Raw genomic sequence first — 19,534 nt, 5'->3', positions numbered from 1 at the left:
TTTCTTTAGAAAAATGGCAAACGCCCTAATAAGTGATTCATAATATTTGCCATTGCAAATACGCAAATGCACAAAATAAGAAATCTAATGATAATAATAAGCACAAGCTGACCATAAAGAAAGTTGTTCTAATTCTACTTTTTTCAATGCATTATTTTTATAAAGCCTTGCTTGACATTGCTTTTTATATCGGAAAAGTTCGTATTCATCGTGTTCTCTTAATAAGTTTCAGTACCCATCGTACAGCCGATTTGACATTTGACACTAAATAATAAAGTTCCATATTAATGGATATGAAAATATGTCACTCATTTAATACAATAATTGAGTGACAATTCGAGTGCTGTCATATTCCGATTGAGATCCGACTTTTTCCGATGGAAATACATTATAGACTATACATTACATACCTAATACATTATTATATCTTTACTTTTGAAGCTGTGTAGCAAACTTAAAAGTATATTACATAGGGCCAGAAAGGTCAGAAGCCACGGCCCCATTTGATTGGGACAAGTTTGTTTATAATCTGTCTAGGTATTTGTTAAATTTATATGTCGTCGGTAACTTTACTACGAATTGATAGGTATATTTAATTCCAAGTAATGATATCTCTTACACTGGTGACCCCTTGTGAATTGGTACAGTCAACTTCATAAATAAGTGATCACTTTTGAACCTTGTCATTTTATCGTCATGTTTGAAAAGCCATACGTAAATTGTGTACAGACTGTAAGCGACAAGGTACAAAAGTGATCACTTATTTATGTCGGTGACTGTACCTGTACTGTATATTATTATCGTAACCAAGTTTTAACGGCGAATTATCAAATGGTGCGTGCTGAGTACCAGTGCACTAAACTCTTAGGTAGGTATATCAAGTTCTATAAAAAACTACAAGAAAGAAAGAAAGACCTAATTGCGTGTGCTTATCTTAATCGGTTTATTTGCTGTGTGCTGCGGGCTGTATTATTTTGTATGTTTTTTATTTTCCTTCTTTTTTTAACAAGAGCAGCTTTAATTTATTTTTTACGCTTTCACAGTGCAGTATTGCGCTTAATGTCATACATACATTTTACGATTTTCTATCGTTATTAATGAAGTGTAGCTACTTATTAGTTTTGTTGTGCCTAGCACAAAACCGATCGCCCATAGAAATCCTCGTAAAGGCCAGTAATGGACCTCTTCAGGCTAATATGATAATTATCATGGTATAGGTGAAAAACATGAAAAAATGACCTGTCATCTATGCACAAAAATGATAAGGGACTTACCTACTTATGTCATTTTTCGAACATGAAACATCGTCTTATCAATACGGTTTATTTACTCCTACAAAAATTAAATTAAAATGAAAAAGTTTCTTTGGGACCTAGACAAATAATATTTATAACCATAAACCCCCTCCCGCCTCAGTATAAAATGCGGACCACTCAGGGGGAACCAACGCCGGGCCGGTCTTCCGGCGAGACCATCTAGATCATACAACATCATCTACTTAATTTTTCACTTATAAATATAACGTATAGTGACTGCTATATGCTAGGTACTTATGATACCAACCTGTCAGTGGCCAAGGGCTGGTAGTAGAGCAGGCCCTGAGCCGGCGAGTGGGCCAGGCCCACGATCCCGTCCATGAGGGTGAAGCGCTCTCCGTTGATGTCGTACTCTCCCATGTCAGGGTCGGGGTACATAGAGGCGTGGGTCACGCGCCACGCGTTGTCGCGGTGCCCGTCGTACACGATTATACCTGAAAAGACGACACGCATTACATTAGCCTCCATAAAATGTGCGAGAAGGTTGCTAGGAATGTGTTTTCCATCACCCCACAGAAACGCTTCATAAAAAATTTCATCACACTTGCTCGTAAAGAGTGTCGTAACATGAAGGCTACCTTGGTTGCAACCCCCCAAATAAAGCCCTCGACCTTAATGTGCTTGTCATGAAACCCGTGGTCGGTAAATGAGTCATTGCCCGTACTAATTTCTTGTCATGAAGCCCAAGGTCGGTAAATGAGTCAATGCCCGTACTAATGGTGCTGCGCGCGCTGCTGCACGCGCACCTCCCGCAGCTCGCGCACGCAACAGCAGGGGAGGATGCTGGCGCTCTCCTATAGCGCAGCCTAAGGCAATCGGCAATGAGGCAAAAATAATGTCTTACAAATAAACAATTTTACTCGCAAATGTGATGAAAAACATTGTATGTAGCACGGGCGGTACTAGAATTACGAACATCGACTCATTAAAGCCTTCAGTCTTCGACTTCGGGCTTCTAATAACTCTCGTTCGTAATTCCTTATTTGCCGCCCTTAAGACACAATGTACTAGTGTGTATCACGGGCCGTAAGAGGATTACTAACGAGGGTCTATTAGAATCCCGACGCCGGAGGCGCCCTTCTTCTTCTCTTACGCCCCTTAATGCACAATGTACTATTATTGAGGAATTTAGCCGCCCCCTCAAAATTGCCGCCCGGTGCGGAACGTCACCCCCCCCTCCCCCCGGCCACCTATTACGCTACGCTACTGTAGCTATGATATTATTTTGTTTTCGCTCTGCAACTTTGTGAGTTACTAAGCTGAATATGAGCAGAATAGCTTAGCAGGCTTGGCTTAGTCATCGGCGATTTTTTTTACGCCGAACTTCCCACTAAACTGTTTTTAAAAAGCAATTCATACCACATTGTTTGCCGTTTGCAAATACGCTTTACCAAATTTCAAACGAATCCAATGCTGCGTTGTTTTTACGGTTGTTATGAAAATGAGGTCAATGACCTTAGTACATCCCCGGCATATACTGTAGGCTAATTATTTTGATCGTGCACGTGCAGTTAACTAACAACATAATAATTGATAGTTTGATAACCTTGTAGGTAATTGCTATTGGTATAATAATACCGTATTCTGTTAACGAGTAAGGTCCTACATGGATAAACTAGATTAGCTAAACACTACCTGAAGCACAAATAAAACTTTGCCTTTTGAATTAAAATTCTTAAGTTTTTAGTACATACCACAATGTTGTTTGAAATACCATAACTATAAACATTAAATATTATTATGGTAGAGTCATTTTACTATAATCCCTAAATCACTTGCAATTTTATTAGGGTTGTAAGGGAGGCCGTTTTAGCGGAGGCGGAGGTTTATGCGAAGGCAGCTTATCTTATTTTAACGGAAACGGATCTGAAAGTGGAAGGGGAAAAAATTAAAATGTATTATTTATCAAAGTAGTGGAAAGTGATTTTTTTATTTTAAATAGGAATACATAGTACCTACACTTTTTACTGGAACTTACTATAATAATCAAAACAAAGGTAGGATTTTTTTATTTCCGAAACACTGTTGTTTTTCGAAAATACAAACTGAGACATGGATGCACAGAAAAACCAGAAAAAGAGACCAGCACTGGGAATCGAACCCAGGTCCTCAGCATTCCGTGCTGCGTGCTTTAACCCCTACACCACTGCTGGACAGGAATCTAGACACGATTTTTTCCTATTTGCTACTTAAGCCGCAGCACTAGCGACATCTATGTGGCGTCGACAGACGTCACACTCTTTCGGAACCAACCGCTCACCCAGACAAGAGATGTCGCTACTAAGCAATCAAATTATGATTGTTTTTTTGTCGTCTTCCAAACGCTATGTACTCGTATGTCAACGCGTGCAACGTAAATAAACCTCTGTTATAACTTCGCAAAAATTTTACCGAGGTAAAGTTAGGATTTCTCACGAAAATTCCGCAGTTAGGGAGGCGGAGGCGAAGATTTGTTGCAACCCTACTTGGCAATTACAGCTCTGATAGTGATGTCAAAAAGTCGATAAGTAATATAATTTAAACGGAGTATCATATATTATAACAGTATTTTAAAACTCTACCATAATCATTATTTAACAATCGGATTCAGTGTATCCAAATACAAAAGTAGGTATCATCCTTGATAACGTAAACCAAAAATGGTAGAATGTAGAATTATCATTCACTAGCAAGCAATCGTTAACGTTCGCTAACTCGCAAGAATAGCGATCACGGCCACTATTCGACGCCAGTTAAGTGATATCGCAGCTACCCGCACCGCATCTAAGTCAGACAAGAAATTTGTTTAAAAGGTAAATTCACAAAGGAAAGAGACTTTAAAAAAAATGAGAATTATATTTATTTGGTGGTTTTTTGTTTTCATTGTGAGCTGAACAGCGAACACATTACGCAATGCGCGTGAGAGTAGGTTTAATCATACCAATTTGGGCCTACAGTAGAGAGACACATATCCGATATTAAAATTGATAAGTGGTTAGAAAACCTGATTAAGCTTGAGGTACCGGGGTCGAACTTAGAATCTAAGAGGAAGATTTTTGTAATTCAGTGAAATAAACAGTTTTTTTTTAACCCCGGTCGGGGCAGATATTTCTTATGAATACGAATGTTATTTATCAATCAATGTGTCAATTGTCTCATGATATTTATTTTATTTTATTTTATTTATATGCACATCGCAATAGGCCAGACGACTAAAAAAAACTGTTAAGTCCGTCAATTAGGTAACTAACAAATATTGTACACGTATTTTTAATTTTGTTAGACAAAAAAAAAATGATGAGGATACAGTGCTTAGAAGTTTCGATTGAAGTCACTATATGGTACGATTTTTACCTAATAGTGACGTCACAAACTCTCTATAGTAGATTCTATACCTTTGTCGATTTTTAATAATTTGATAAACCAAAAAATACGTGTCCCATATTTTCCATAATCTAACTGTCGGACTAAATACTTAATAAGACTGTCATTAGTAGTAGTTAGTAATGTTATGCCATTTTTTGAGAATGGGTTATATGCACGTTCTCTTTTTTGCAAGTCGTAGCCTTTTTTCTTTTCTTTGTGTGTTTGTTATTTCTTTACCCGTTTCATACTTTATTATTGGGAATTAATAACCTGTGGCAACTTTGTTGGTTAATGTTTGATGTCATTGTTTACAATGTAAGTTTTATTGTACCGTTTGTGGCCAAATACATAATAAATAAATAAATAAATAAATAAATAAATTGAATGATATATTTTTATTTTAACCAGTCGTTATATTCTTAGACCATTTTTCCAACAGATCTGTCAAGTAGGTAAAGATTAATGTTATCCACTAGATAATTACTTAAGATTTTGATTTTCCATAACTTATCTCAGTTTAACACTGATGAAAACGGGAATCCTAATTCTGAACGTTACCTATATACCTATACCTACCTACCTAGCACATCTATTAGAAATTACTTTTGCGCTTGGTGATGATCGCTTATTCCAGCAATTGACTCGGGCTCGCTCGCCTGCGATATCACTTGGACAGCTTCGAATATTGTTGCGCACGCGTTGCGAAATATTACCATTTCACCTGTAACTGTAACTCGTCTTCAATTTAATTAAAGCTGGCATGGTGGCCGTTGCGTCACTGTTTCGGAGAAAGCTTAACCAGTGATACACAACGAGGGGTTTAGAGTTGAGAAAATATGTATTCCGTACCAACACTGTATTTTGTGTAATTTCCTTGTCATTGTCGAATTGTCAACGCTAGTATATAATGGTGGCGTAACTTACTTATTTCTTTGAGTAAACGCGTGTTTTCTAGTTTTTGTACGTTTTTAGCTTAATTTACCGCGCAATAACATCGGTAATTTTGATAGCTCTATCATCAGCTTAGTATAACCGGTATAGTGATAGATTTGCAAACTTTTAAAGTTTATTTGAATATTTAACCTTTAAAAAAAACACGATTTATTAAAAAAAATCTCCTAGGGAAGTTCGGTCGCTCATGTACTTTAACGATTATTGTTATCAATAACTATTAAATAAAATCAAAAGTATATTTATAGAAAATCGAGAAAACCAAATTTTAGAGTGATTTCTTAACTGCGATACAATTTTTTCAATTAGTTTAGATCGTATCGTAATCAAACGTGATTGTGGCTCCGCCTTTGGTCTCACACCGGGGGGCTACTACGAAATTCGAAAATCGAAGTTTGTATCGCGCCGTCCCTCTCACTCTCATATTAAATAACATTATCGTCAGCGGCACCGCAACGAAGTTCGAATTTTTCACGTCGTAGTATAGGGCCTGCAGGGCTACTACTAAACTCGAAACTCGAAGTTCGTATCGTACCGTCCCTCTCGCTCTCGTATTAAATAGTATAAGTGTCAGAGGGACCGCACGACACGAACTTCGAGTTTCGAGTTTCGTAGTAGCCCTGCTAATTGATAATTGCGATTGCGAAGTCTTACTCTCTGGACATGACCGAAATCCTGAGTAGAGTTTCTTCTCAGGAATGTTCTAATCCATACTAATATTAGGTATAAATGCGAAAGTGTGTGTGTGTGTTTGTGTGTTTGTATGTTTATCAGTCTTTCACGTCGAAACGGATCGGATCAACGTGATTTTTGGCATAGAGATAGTTTATGGGCCAGAGAGTGACATAGGCTCCTTTTTACCCCGGAAAATGTACAGTTCACGAGGGAACAGCGCGCGATAACCGAATTCCACACGGGCGAAGCCGCGGGCAAAAGCTAGTATTGCATATCATTTGATTAGATGAATGAAATAAAATTCCTCTATGTTCCGAGTCATCACCATCATCATCTCAGCCGTTACGTAGCTCCATAGACCTCCAGTTGCTTCGGTTGGCAGCGGCTTGCATCCACCGTTAACCCGCGGACCATGTTCCGAAGTATTAAATCGCAAATCAGTTATTTTTCCGTTAATACTGTGGCGTTTTATTTGAGGCTTTGTATATAGGTTAGAAATATCCTAGTAAAAACGTTCTAAGATTCATCATTTGTCCAGAGGGTGGCACGTTGTATTATTATTTTATTTGTGATATTGGTTATCAGCAGACGAACCATAGGCCATTTGCAACAGTCTTATGACTACGATAATAGAAAACCGGCCTAATGGGAGTCAATATGTCAATATGGGAGCTTTTATTGCAGAAATTCATCTTTTATTCGTATAATATCTCAAAGTTAGTAACTAAGACTTTTTGCTTACTACAATGTGCAATTCAAATACCAAAAGCTTTATTTTAACACCAAGGTGACACGTCTAATTTAACACCTATCAAGTTTTTATCTTGCGCGTTATCTGTCAAGACATCGAATAGTACTAATGGAGCGGCCAATATTTTACGGTAGTCACGCCAATGCTCAGACGCCACAAAAAGTTAATAATACACTGGGCTACCACGAAACTCTAGAATCGAAGTTCTCACTCACGGTCACTCGCTTAAATGACATAAGCGTCAGCGGGACTGCAACATACGAAGTTCGAGTTTTGCACTTCGTGGTATAGGGCCAGGCAGGGCTACTACGAAACTCGAAACTCGATGTTCGTGTTGTGCGGTCCCTCTGACAGTTATACTATTTAATACGAGACCGAGAGGGACGGTACGATACGAACTTCGAGTTTCGAGTTTCGTAGTAGCCCTGTGGAATATTATGCATATCATTCATTACATCATAAGTGGCCCAGTTACCTCTATCAGTTTTCCCACTGTGAGAACTAATTCATTACTTCGTTGAGAGAATAATGCGTGACAAACAAATCATGTCATAGGAACACATTGAATAATAACGCATTGAATGATCCGTAAATGGATATAAATTAACCTTAATCTAATTTATGACAGTCATTACTCATTATTTGTAAATAATGGTTCGTTGTTTAAAATTGAATCGATCATGGTTAAATAAATTAAGGATTTTGATTGATATTATTATCAAAACGTTGAGGTAATTTAAGTTTAATACATACTTTACTTGATTGAGACCCGACTACTGTAGGTCATTGCTTTAATGTTATTGTTCACGATAATGACACGTTGAGTATAACTTACGGCTCGTATCTACACGTGTTATCGATATAAGTTCAGTAAAGTGATTTTTGACAGTTCTTTGTCAGATATCCATAAGACGATGATATTTTTTAACTGTGTGGTGTGGGATAGATTGATGAATGTAGGTAGAGGAAGCGAGAGTTGTATGCCAGGATCGTAGCAAGTGGAAGGATGTAGTCTCTGCCTACCGCGTTGGGAAAGCGGTGTGATTTTATATATGTATGGACTTCGAATTTTTTGCAGAAAAAATTAGGTAGGTGAAAATTATTACCAAATATTACTGGAGCTGGAGTGCTACGTGACAAAAAAAAACTAAAAACCTGATCTCACTAATCACTTCTTCGATACGCCAGTATATAATAAACTAAATTGGTTATAGTTGTTCCTGGTCACGTCGCAAGAGCTGGCCTGCATTCTGCTAATTAAGTGTCTCACCTGGTGCAACGGTGTCACTGATGTACGCGAAGATGTGGTCGCAGGTGGCGGTGAGGCGAGGAGACGACGACCGGGTCTCGTCCAGCACCAGGTTAGTCAGCAGGGAGCTTGGGCGTAGCAGCTCGCGGGGGAAGTAAACGCTGCGCACCTGCAACCGACATCAATATGACGGTGAATTGTGGACAAATTAAAAGATTATTATGTAAAATTGAAGCCGTGGTGGCCTAGTGGTTTGACCTATCGCCTCTCAAGCAGAGGGTCGTGGGTTCGAACCCCGGCTCGCACCTCTAAGTTTTTCGAAATTCATGTGCGGAATTACATTAGAAATTTACCACGAGCTTTGCGGTAAAGGAAAACATCGTGAGGAAACCTGCACAAACCTGCGAAGCGATTCAATGGTGCGTGCGAAGTTCCCAATCCGCACTGGGCCCGCGTGGGAACTATGGCCCAAGCCCTCTTGTTCTGAGAGGAGGCCTGTGCCCAGCAGTGGGACGTATATAGGCTGGGATGATGATGTAAAATTACGAAAGCTTAAAACATTATAGTTATGCTCACATTCAACGACTCGAGTGAAATCTTCATTCGTCAGCGCTAGTGGCACAAACAGAATTATTTAAGACCCAAATTCTTGGATATTATCATAATATACTGAGCGGCAAAAAATCTGACCCTCAAATGTATGCAAAAGTAAGAAATTTGGTGTGTAGAGTGGGCCAAATTTTGTGCCGCTCAGTATATTATGATCATCCACTAATTGCCACTTAAATATCCCGTAAAATAGAATAAAAATGAGTAATTTTAACATTACTAGGTACCTTTTTAAGTATAGTAAATATACTTACAAACTTTCATATATTTACAATACAGTGATGTTGATTGTGCATAATGAAGCAAATACATATTTAGACTGTTCCATAAGGAGTTTTGGGGGGCGAGCTGTCGGTAGGCCTCCAACAAGATGGAGCGACGACCTGGTTAAGATCGCGGGATCGCGTTGGATGCGGAAAGCACAAGACCGGTCTGAGTGGAGAGCCTTGAGGGAGGCCTATGTCCAGCAGTGGACGTGTTTCGGCTGACATGATGATGATGATGATATGGAAATTTAATCGCTACATTTAAATTATATGATATAATGATAATTAATATCACTTTCATTACCTATTACATCACTCGACTAATGATATCGACTAATAGTTATAACCTAAAAACTTTGTATTATAATATAATATTATAAGTGCGAATGTCAGTTTGTTTGTTTGTTCCGCTTTCACACTTTAACTACTCAATCAATTGCCATGAAATTTTGTATAAATCATATTAAAAGATCAGAATAAATTGTAATAGGAGATCTTGTATCCTGAAAAAATAGTTGTTCCCAAGGGCGCGCAACAAACGTATTGTTCGCAGTCGAAAACGCGGGCAACACTTAGTTCTTATATGAAACAAGACTTATGGTATTCTATTTGAACCTGGCATATAATTGAAACTACATACTTACGATTATGACATTATTTAGCTATTAAACAAGAAAAAGTGTCAAGATAGATCACTTTATCTTAAATATTCAAAACCGATCGTAAGTAGTTTTATTGTGCTACTTACGATCGGTTTTACATGCAGCAGCCACTCTATTTATTGGTTTTACCAAATAGCTCCACTCTACTAATAAAATCAATGTTATCCATATTATGCGTAGTTAATGTTTTGAATAAGAGCAAAGAGATGGTTTGATCTCGTTTAGCCGCAACGTTTTAACACGGTCGTTCGGTTAAAGAGACTTACGCTGTAAATGTGATCCGCAAGTTTTGCAATGAATAAGTTGCGAAATTGCGTAAAGGTTATCCACCTTATTGATATTTAAGGAAAACTGGAACATTTTTTTTTATAGCTAGAAAGATTTATCGACCTGTCAGTAATTACATTCCTTGTCAATGAAATTAACACACAGTTCAAGCCAACTAGGCCGGTACTTGAGCAGCATTTCTAAGGGCATAGAGACAAGCCTTTTAAATTTAATTAGGCGAAAAAGTAAATTTGAGTAATATTTTACATTACATGGCTTGTGTGTCCACGGGGCAACGAGAGGTCCTTACTTTACGTCTTGGAGAATTTGAAATATCGCTAACCAATTGGCGTTGTCCATTTTTTTACAATGTAGTAAACGAAAACAATTTTGAGATAAATGCTTTTTTAATTATTTCCTGCAATTATTTAAACTTAATTTAATGTAAGAAATAAAAAACCTAATGACCGTTATTTGACTTTAAAAATTATGACGTTGAGTTTTAGTTTATTCCTCAGATGAAAAAGCCACTAGATGGAGTTCAAATATGAGTGAAGTCAACCGTATATAGTTGTACGCCTCGATCATGTAACTAATGCTATTTGTTAAAAAAAGTCAACTATACTGCAAAAGCGACATCCGATTTCAAGATTGTCGTTTTTTGGTCTAACGTCGAACGTCAGTTTTTGTATGTGTACTAATAGTGAAATGTACATTTCAGTGTCAGTCACAGCTTACTTTGTCAATAAATTACTTGCCCACTCTTTTCAATCTGTATATCCACGACTTACGCCAACTGAGCCACCAAATTCATTTATGCTGATGATATAGCACTTGTATTTCAGAGTAGAGACTTCAACTCTGGCGAGGAAGTTTTATCATCACACTTATCAAGGCTCAATGAATATTTTGGTTCCTGGCGTCTGATACCAAGCCCGAGCAAGACAGAAGTGGCGTGCTTCCACCTTAATAACCGTTATGGCCAACTACCACCAGCTTCTCTTTCAAAGGAGAATTACTAAAGTACAATCCCTGCCCGAAATACCTTGGAGTGACACTGGATAGGACCTGACGTACAAGGAGCACCTCCAAAAGGTATCCTTAAAGGTTGCCTCACGGAACAAAATCCTCCATAAACTCTGTGGAACTACCTGGGGTGCCTCCGCTGATTGCCTGCGTACGTCGGCTACAGCGCTCGTCTTTTCGGGCAGCTGAATACTGTGCTCCGGTGTGGCTTGAGAGTGCGCACGTACAAAAAGTGGACACTAAATTGAATGAGGCAATGCGATGTGTCTCGGGCACAATCAAGTCTACTCCCTCCACTGGCTCCCAGTTCTCAGCCATATTGCTCCGCCACATCTCCGCAGGATGCAAGCGCTAAAAAGAGAAGCGGAAAAAATACAGGCGTTACCAGTCGCTGCCTGTTCACCAGCCTTTCTGTCACCCTCCACCCCAACGGCTTAAATCTCGGCACCCTGCTTGTGTAACAGCCCAAACCTAAGGATTTTGACATCAGACAGAGGTGGAAGGACAAGTGGAATGCACAAACTACTGGAACTGCCCTGCAAACTATAGACCCCACGGTTAAACCAGATGGTTTCAGTCTACACGCAAGCTCTGGTTGCCGCTTAAACAGACTGAGAACAGGACACGGACGCTGGTCACTACTTTCGGTACAAGTGGGGTTGGCGGACTCGGCCCTCTGCGAATGCGGCGAGGAGGCTCAACTATGGAGCACATTGTATGTACAGCGCGCCCTGTACACTCATACTCGGGCTCCCCTGGAGATCTGTACAATCTGATACCTGACACAATGTCGTGGCTTGGGACCCAGAATGTGGATTTATAGCTAGTTTGTAGTTTCTTTCTTTAGTGTAATTGTTTAATGTTTTTACGCCATACGATTAAATAAATAAAATAAATTGTCAATAAATTTATCCATGAACTCAATTATCGTTTGAGCAGAACCAGACGAACAGTAAGAAATGCATTTGGAATCATGTCTAATGTATTTCACATATTAAGAAACCTATTCTACTAGCACCAAAAAAAGCTCAAATATAGGTGAAAAACTTAAGCTAATGACCTGTTGTATGTAGTAGTGCACAGAATGAATATGGAGCAAGTGATTCACCTACAAGACATTTATATTTGTATGCCCATGGGCGCAGCATAGTGATACAAGTTTATGATTAAGTAATGCACCAACTATTTTAACCTATGTTTGACAAATAAATTATTTGTATTTGCATTTGAATCTGGAACGTCAATTTGTTTATACGGACACGTTACTACTACTTACATACAACATTATAATAACATTCGTTTTGTATGTGATTGACGTCGTTTAAGGAGAAATGTGACGTAGCGTAAAGAGACGTGACCACAAAATAGAATGTTCTGAGAAGAACAGGGGAGCCTACTACGAAATTCGAAAATCAAAATTCGTATCGTACCGTCCCTCTCAATCTCGTATTAAATAACATTAGCGTCAGCAGGACAAGAATAGGGAATGCTATTCGAGTATTCATTTTATTCGAGTATTCGCTGTTTTCTAGTATTCGAATACTATACAATTAAGTATTCGAGTTTTACGAGTTTTTCTAATAACTTTATTTTGCTAAAATGGTAGTAAGTTTTTTCGTATGGCTACCCTGAAAAGCGCGAGGCAAAACTGCGAAACGGCTCCTTTTTAGGGTTTGGTACCCAAAGGGTACCAACGGGACCCTATTAGACCGACTGCACACGTTGGCACCAACGTTGGCCCCAATGGCCCCGTGGAATGAGATGGATACATTGGATGAATATATACATCTCACGACGAAATGTTCACACTTAGACGGCCGTGTGCAGAAAAGTGCTATAATAATACCGCGACTTTTTTTAGCGACGATAGCGAAGATACGAGTTTTTTTCATCACCGCATGCTCTAATATGAGAGCACGGTGATCCGACGCCCCTCTCGATGATTAAAATAAAAATGAAAAAGTTTATTAGAGACACAAGTAATAGGTAAAATAAAACAATAACAAAATATAAAAAGGGGTAAGATACAAAATTACATGAACTTACTATGTGGTGGCAGAACTAGAGTAAGCTATGACGTCATCAATCAAAATGCTTTTTATAATTAACTAAAAAATTATATAATATCGAAATTAGGTCACATACTATTAAAAGAAAACATTGTTTTGTTTATACAATAGCAATTCAACAGTGTCTTATAACAACTTGACGTGTCACCAAGATTTAACACGACACGTGCGAAGCGCAAATCCAATTCCGATTGAGCTGGCGCCGACTAACTACCGACTTATTGACTAGGCAGTATAATGACGGCTGTCGGACAATGAGGGCTATCGCGTATGAATTCGCCACTAGAGGCGCTAGTGTAGCGTGAGGTCTCAGAAATGTCAAATCTCATAGTTTTTGGGTGAGCTACGCGGGTTTATTTATTTATAATTAGAATAATTTTGTGAATATTTTGCAATATCTGAAATTAATTATGGCAAATATGCGTTCCGGGGCAATGAATGTCTGTGTTTTGAGACAGTTTTGTCTTTCGGAAACCTTTGTCCTCGCTTTTTTCCGAATAAAACGGGGACTATGCAACACTGTGGCATGCTCGATATTTTTATGGTACGGTTTTAAAGTGTATTAAATATGATTTTAATCTAAACTTTGTTTTCACGCCCGTAATAACAGACTTTGAAAGCCATACTTAAAAACCTCACGCAACAGTGCGCCATCTAGTGAGACAAAAAACGATAGCCCTCATTGCAACAACTTTCGATAATTAATTGAAAAATAATAAATATCGAAGTATTTTACTTTGACTTTGTTTTTTAGACAATCCTATTCGGCAGTGTCTTTCTAAAACTTGACATGAACCAGCAAATCAAATTCCGATTGAGCCGGCTAAGTACCGAGTTATTGACTAGGCGGTATATGACGGCTGTCGGACAATTGTAACAACTCGATCGAAGCGTGCGGCCACGCCCGCCGGTAATAAGAACGCGACCTTGTCGGCCCTGAGCCGTCGATCGCAGGACGACTGACATGACCAGCGTTTTCAATCAACACATTTGCATCCGTGTTTCTTTTTGTCTCAATGCCCACGTAGTAATCTTAATGATTGCAAATGCTATTAAGAATTTCTATCTCCAATAGTTGGAATTCGGTAGGTATATGATTGTGCGTCAGGGGGCTCTACTAATACCTAGTTGCGTTCCGCCTGGATCCTTAACGACGTTAACAAAGGCATGTCTGAGTATGTGACTCCTATCTCCTGTTTAAATGCAATACTAAGGGCCTGTTTCTAAGCCTATTTACTAACTTTAAGTGTCAGATAAAAGTAATGCCGTCTTTGTTCTTTGGACAAAACAAACAGAGACGGCATCACTGATATCCCTCACTTAAAGTTAGTCGACAAGTGGTGAAATGGCCCTAAATATCACAAAAGAGATTTTTTCTCAATCTTACCTTACGCTGATGCGGTAAGATAAGTCATATACCCATATGTTTGCGTATCTCGATAACGAGAGTCTAGGATGAAGCAAAATGACGAATTTGAATTTGTAAACAAGCCGCCGAGTTAAAATCGCATGGGTAGCTTCTTATCGGATCTCATCTCATTGTTAATTTGCATAGCTGATCTGATAGTACTCGTATAATATAATTACATAAAATTTATATAAACTTCAAAGCATTTGTGATATGATTACCAAAAAAATGTTGCGGGATAATTTGGGATAAATTTCAGGGTCCCAAGATACACCCTCAGCCTAGTTTGGGCTCCGCTGGGCATAACTACGTACACTGTAAATTTGACAATTTTTGTGAAGCAAATGAATATTTTTGTATTTTTTTTTTGTAATTAGTAATATCGGAGGCTCTATTCTTAGCACTACACACCTTAATAAAAAAAGGGCTATCGCTAATCAATATATAATTAGTAATATCGGAGGCTTTATTCTTAGCACTACGAGTACACACCTTAAAAACCAAAAGAGCTATCGCTATTACGTATCTTATAATTGGATAAAAATTGTTGGTAAGCAATTAAAATGTATAATAAACACTAAAACTTAGTTTTAATAGCACTATTTAGTTTAAAAAAAACTACCATTTCCTGGCTTGGTTTTGAATAGTCTCATTATAGCATCGTTTTTGTTTTTATTTACATAATATTTGGCTTGCAGTATTATTTAAAAACTACAAAAAATCATTTTGAGTAATTAAAATCTAGTAATACGTTAGAATTTGTACTTCGCTTTAGGATATAATCTAATCAGTATGCGAAACGTTTAATAAAGACGTCGAAATAATTTAATTTAATTTTAATTAACAGATCATATTTTAAAACCTTTTTGGCATCTCAAGGTAAACACTGAATGGCAACAAAATTCTTTGTTTTGTAGATATTACTTAGATAACATAAGATACTTACAAGCAGCAACTGCTGTCCCTTATAACACTTCCAGTCACGATGGAGTTTTGCTTCCCTATTTACTAAGGTAACAATTTAATATTGGCAACAGGATTTCAACTCTAGGTAGGTAGGTGCCTTTCACTCGGCTTAGTAGCGGCATAAACTTATAGTTTGTCCTAGTCAGACTACTTATTAATTCGCATTGTCGTGATGTCTTGCAAGAATATGTTCTATTTCTGTTGATTCTATTTCCACTAGAATACATACCACTACATGTGAATAATATTCCCATAATACATAGTCATTCATTAGTCATTTGCCCCAAAGCAATCTATTGTTTATTGTACACCCACTCGATTTCTCATAACACCACCTTGCAGGTAGATTAAATGATAAACGGTTTATGCAATTATTTGTACCATGGCCAAAATTATTTTTGCTGCAAGATAAAATTGCTTAGTCACGAACAAACCATTCCGAGTTGTCCGACAACGTTAGTGATATGGTTTTATTAAGTGAACAATCTATACTAAATTTGTCAAAATGATCTTGGGAGACTAACTTTATGCTAAGTTATGCAATCAATTAGATAATTTTGACTTGTGATATAATTTAGTCAAATAAAATTATTAACAGGTACCTAGTCATGATAATATACCTACCGGAAGCCGCACGGATCAAACCCTACAAGAATTAAATGAAATGTATAGTAATACTATAAAATTTAATGACCATGAAATGAGAGCTATGATTGTCATGTAGAAGTGAGCGTAGTGTGTAAAGAAAGAAAAATGAAATGAGTGCCGTAGCCTTGACAATACCAACATTTTGATCTTGAACGCGATGTGAAGAGGCGCAAAAATGTACGCGATACAAATCAAACTAGGTATTACCTAATATTTTTTCTACTCGCGTAGTATAGACTAGTCAGTTATTTTTTGTAAACAATATTTTGATGGTTTTAGACACCCTTATAAAAATGTTGGCTCACCCCTCTAGAAGAATTATGAAATAGGGGTGGAAATAAACTTAACGGGTTTGCTCGAACACAAAAAACCCTACAGTAGGGATTAGTGTACACTTTCAATTATTAAAAGATCACTATCCTCTAAATAAACTTTCTCCTGTTTTTTATAAGGTTCCTAGTCATAAATAAATTTTAGCGTATTTGTAAAAAAAAAACTACTTACAAAATCATACAAATAGTGAAAACTTGGGAATACAAAAAACAAAGTAGTTTAGAATGTATCTGTAAGTTTTCACCAAGGTGACTTAAGCAGAACTAATTAATTAACAAATATGTTCGTTTCTTTTATTGTTTTTAAGGTCAATGTGGGCAAGACCGTCTATAAGGCAAGTCCGTCAACACGTTATAACTTTTGAATTTGAAAGCGGTTCCTGCTTTAGCGTCCAGTATATAAAGCAGTTTGTCGCGCTTGTTCCCTCACTCTAAAACAGATGGCGCTGTGACAACGAACTTCAGAGCAATCCGCCTAAACAAGTAATTGCATGTATGGAACTCGAAATGATAGTGCGACGGTCTCTGCTAACAAAATTGTTAAAAATAGTTCGTGACAAGATTTTGCACCAGAAAGTAACTACAGAAGTAATATAAGAACCAGCTATCTTTATTCTGTGTTTAATTTATCAGAAATTGGTTTACTTTTGTAATTATACGTACCATCATTTATCACAATAAAATTTCGTTAAGTTGGAAAGTCCGTCTACTATGTACAAGGCAAGTCCGTCATATGCCGGACTTCCCTTGAATCAGAAGTTACCAACTGTTTTTACGATTTCAATATTATTACGATTTCATAAGGCATTTTGATCTTGAAACTAGTACGGAAATGTGTCCCTCACCCTCAGCACTATGCTGTGGCACTATGTCACCGAAAATATAAATTAAAAATACCTATCAAATAAATAAATAATCAAATAAATATTAGCCCCAAACTAAGCAAAGCTTGCACTATCAGTGCTAGGTGACCCTCTTTGATCTCAGTAAATTAAAAATTAAACTATTAAAATACATTTTAAAATTTCAATTGATCCTTTATTTGGGAAACCTTATAAATAAGTAAGTACTTATTATATATTTTTTTGCCAAAAAAGGTTTACCACCCCATTTACGTAATATATGCCGGACTTGCCTTTGAAAAAGAAAAATTGTGTTTATTCCGAATCTAAACCTTATGTTAACACGTTTAAAGTACACTTTTCATTGTCTTGTTTCATTTTTTTTAAGGATTCGAATACTTACATATAAGCACCCATAGTATGGCCGATATCATTACTAGACGGACTTACCTTAAACTACACGGGAAGTCCGTCTACTCGCCGAATTTTAGAAAATACTATTTTTTTGCTTGATTTGTGAATAAAATGATCTGTCTCTATAGCTTAACTATTATTTATGAAATTCTTCATCGTATGCAAGTACAATTGTTAACGCAGGTGAATAATTAACGCAGCTAGATCACTCCGAGGTAAAAAAAAAATGAAGTATGCCGGTCTTGGCCACATTGACCTTATACCGAGAATAAAATTGTACATCGAATATCTTATTTTACCTATAAATTTTACATGTGAACCGACAAAGCTTAAATTATCTGTCTAAAATTGCTGAAAGGAAAAAAATGATTCGCTAATTAAATTATTACATGAAAATTAAAAGCGCTTGACCTTGAATGCGCAACTCGCTCCTGGTCCGGTGGTCGGTGTGCGAATAGGATAGAAATATATATTATCGGCAAGTGCGCGCGGGGCCGGCGGCGCCTTTCATCTATTTATTTTCTTCACTCATTTGTTTACAATTACGCGAACGATACGGAACGTCCCTGAGTTTAATAATAAAATTAATATACAGCAAGGGGATGTATAAAGTCCCTATGTTAATAATAAAATTCCTAATCTAAAAATATTCAGAGATGTATATAGTCTCTAAAGTCAAAGTAAACTAATTAAATTAATTAATTAAACCCGCGTAGCTCACCCAAAAACTATGAGATTTGACATTTCGGAGACCTCACGCTACACTAGCGCCTCTAGTGGTGAAGTCATACGCGATAGCCCTCATTTACTTGTAGTTGAATCAATTCACTGTGTTCATTTAAAACCTATCATTGTTTTAATGCTTGGCGTATTAAAGGTCTGATAAAAGTTATTTTATAGAATATTTAAATGATTTTATTGTGCAGCAGTAACGCCATCTATTGACCGTTTATTGGACTTTTCGAATGACATCGTACAAGCAAAATTAATTGACAATACAAAATTAGTTTTACGTAAAACAACACAAGGCGGTTGTAGCATATGTAATTGTAGAGCGCTGGAAAATAAGTAGTGAAAGTATCCTAGATAAAGTATTATATTGGAGACAGAGACAATTCGTTATTTTTATTCATCAGCTCAACCGTGCATCGTTGTTTGTTTTCAGATTTCGACAATTACTTACTATTACTTAACTACAAGAATCAGAATAAGAATCGTTTATTCCTGGAATACAGAACAATTACTGATTGGGACACTTAGTGGTGTATGTTGGTAGAACCCACTAGTTTTAGTTTTAATCTGTCATGTGTGTGATTATCTATGACAATAAAGATGGTCGATACAAATACATGTTTTACTTGTCGCTCCTCCTAAATAACAAGATATTGAGACCATCACATGGCGCTGCGAGAAAATAAAGAAGAATAAATAAAAATAAGGAAGATAATTAATGGAAATAAATATAAAGGTAGTGTAAAACATTATTTTTAACTACTATAAGATGTCGAAATCGGTATCTGACGGCATGGTCGGCATAATGGGATTAAAACCCCCTGAAAAACTAAGGCTACTCACGGCAGAAGAGTTTAAAAGATGGAAACAACGCTTTGAAATCTATCTGGAGGCAAGTGGTGCAAGTACGAAAAGTGATGCAATACAGATTGCGTTACTGTTGCACTGCATGGGGGAAGAGTGCATCGAAATATACAATACATTTAATCCGAAGGGATCGGAAACC

General features: G+C 37.3%; 1 protein-coding gene across 1 annotated transcript in view; it reads right to left on the bottom strand.

Annotated features, from left to right (window-relative positions):
• Nucleotides 1-1,550: 1,550 nt before the first annotated feature.
• LOC141439353 (major royal jelly protein 7-like) overlaps nt 1,551-19,534 on the bottom strand; it is a 223,797-nt gene continuing 205,813 nt past the window's right edge. Inside the window, exons 3-4 of the mRNA XM_074103640.1 lie at nt 8,309-8,456; nt 1,551-1,750 (exon numbers count right to left, since the gene is read on the bottom strand). Of these exons, the coding sequence (XP_073959741.1) occupies nt 1,551-1,750; nt 8,309-8,456 (348 nt within the window). The remainder of the gene's footprint in view (nt 1,751-8,308; nt 8,457-19,534) is intronic.

This window comes from Choristoneura fumiferana, chromosome 20, assembly GCF_025370935.1.
Source record: "Choristoneura fumiferana chromosome 20, NRCan_CFum_1, whole genome shotgun sequence".
Classification (NCBI taxonomy): Eukaryota; Metazoa; Arthropoda; class Insecta; order Lepidoptera; family Tortricidae; genus Choristoneura; species Choristoneura fumiferana.
Note: the sequence above shows the minus strand (reverse complement) of the source record. Positions and strands in the feature narration are given on the sequence as shown.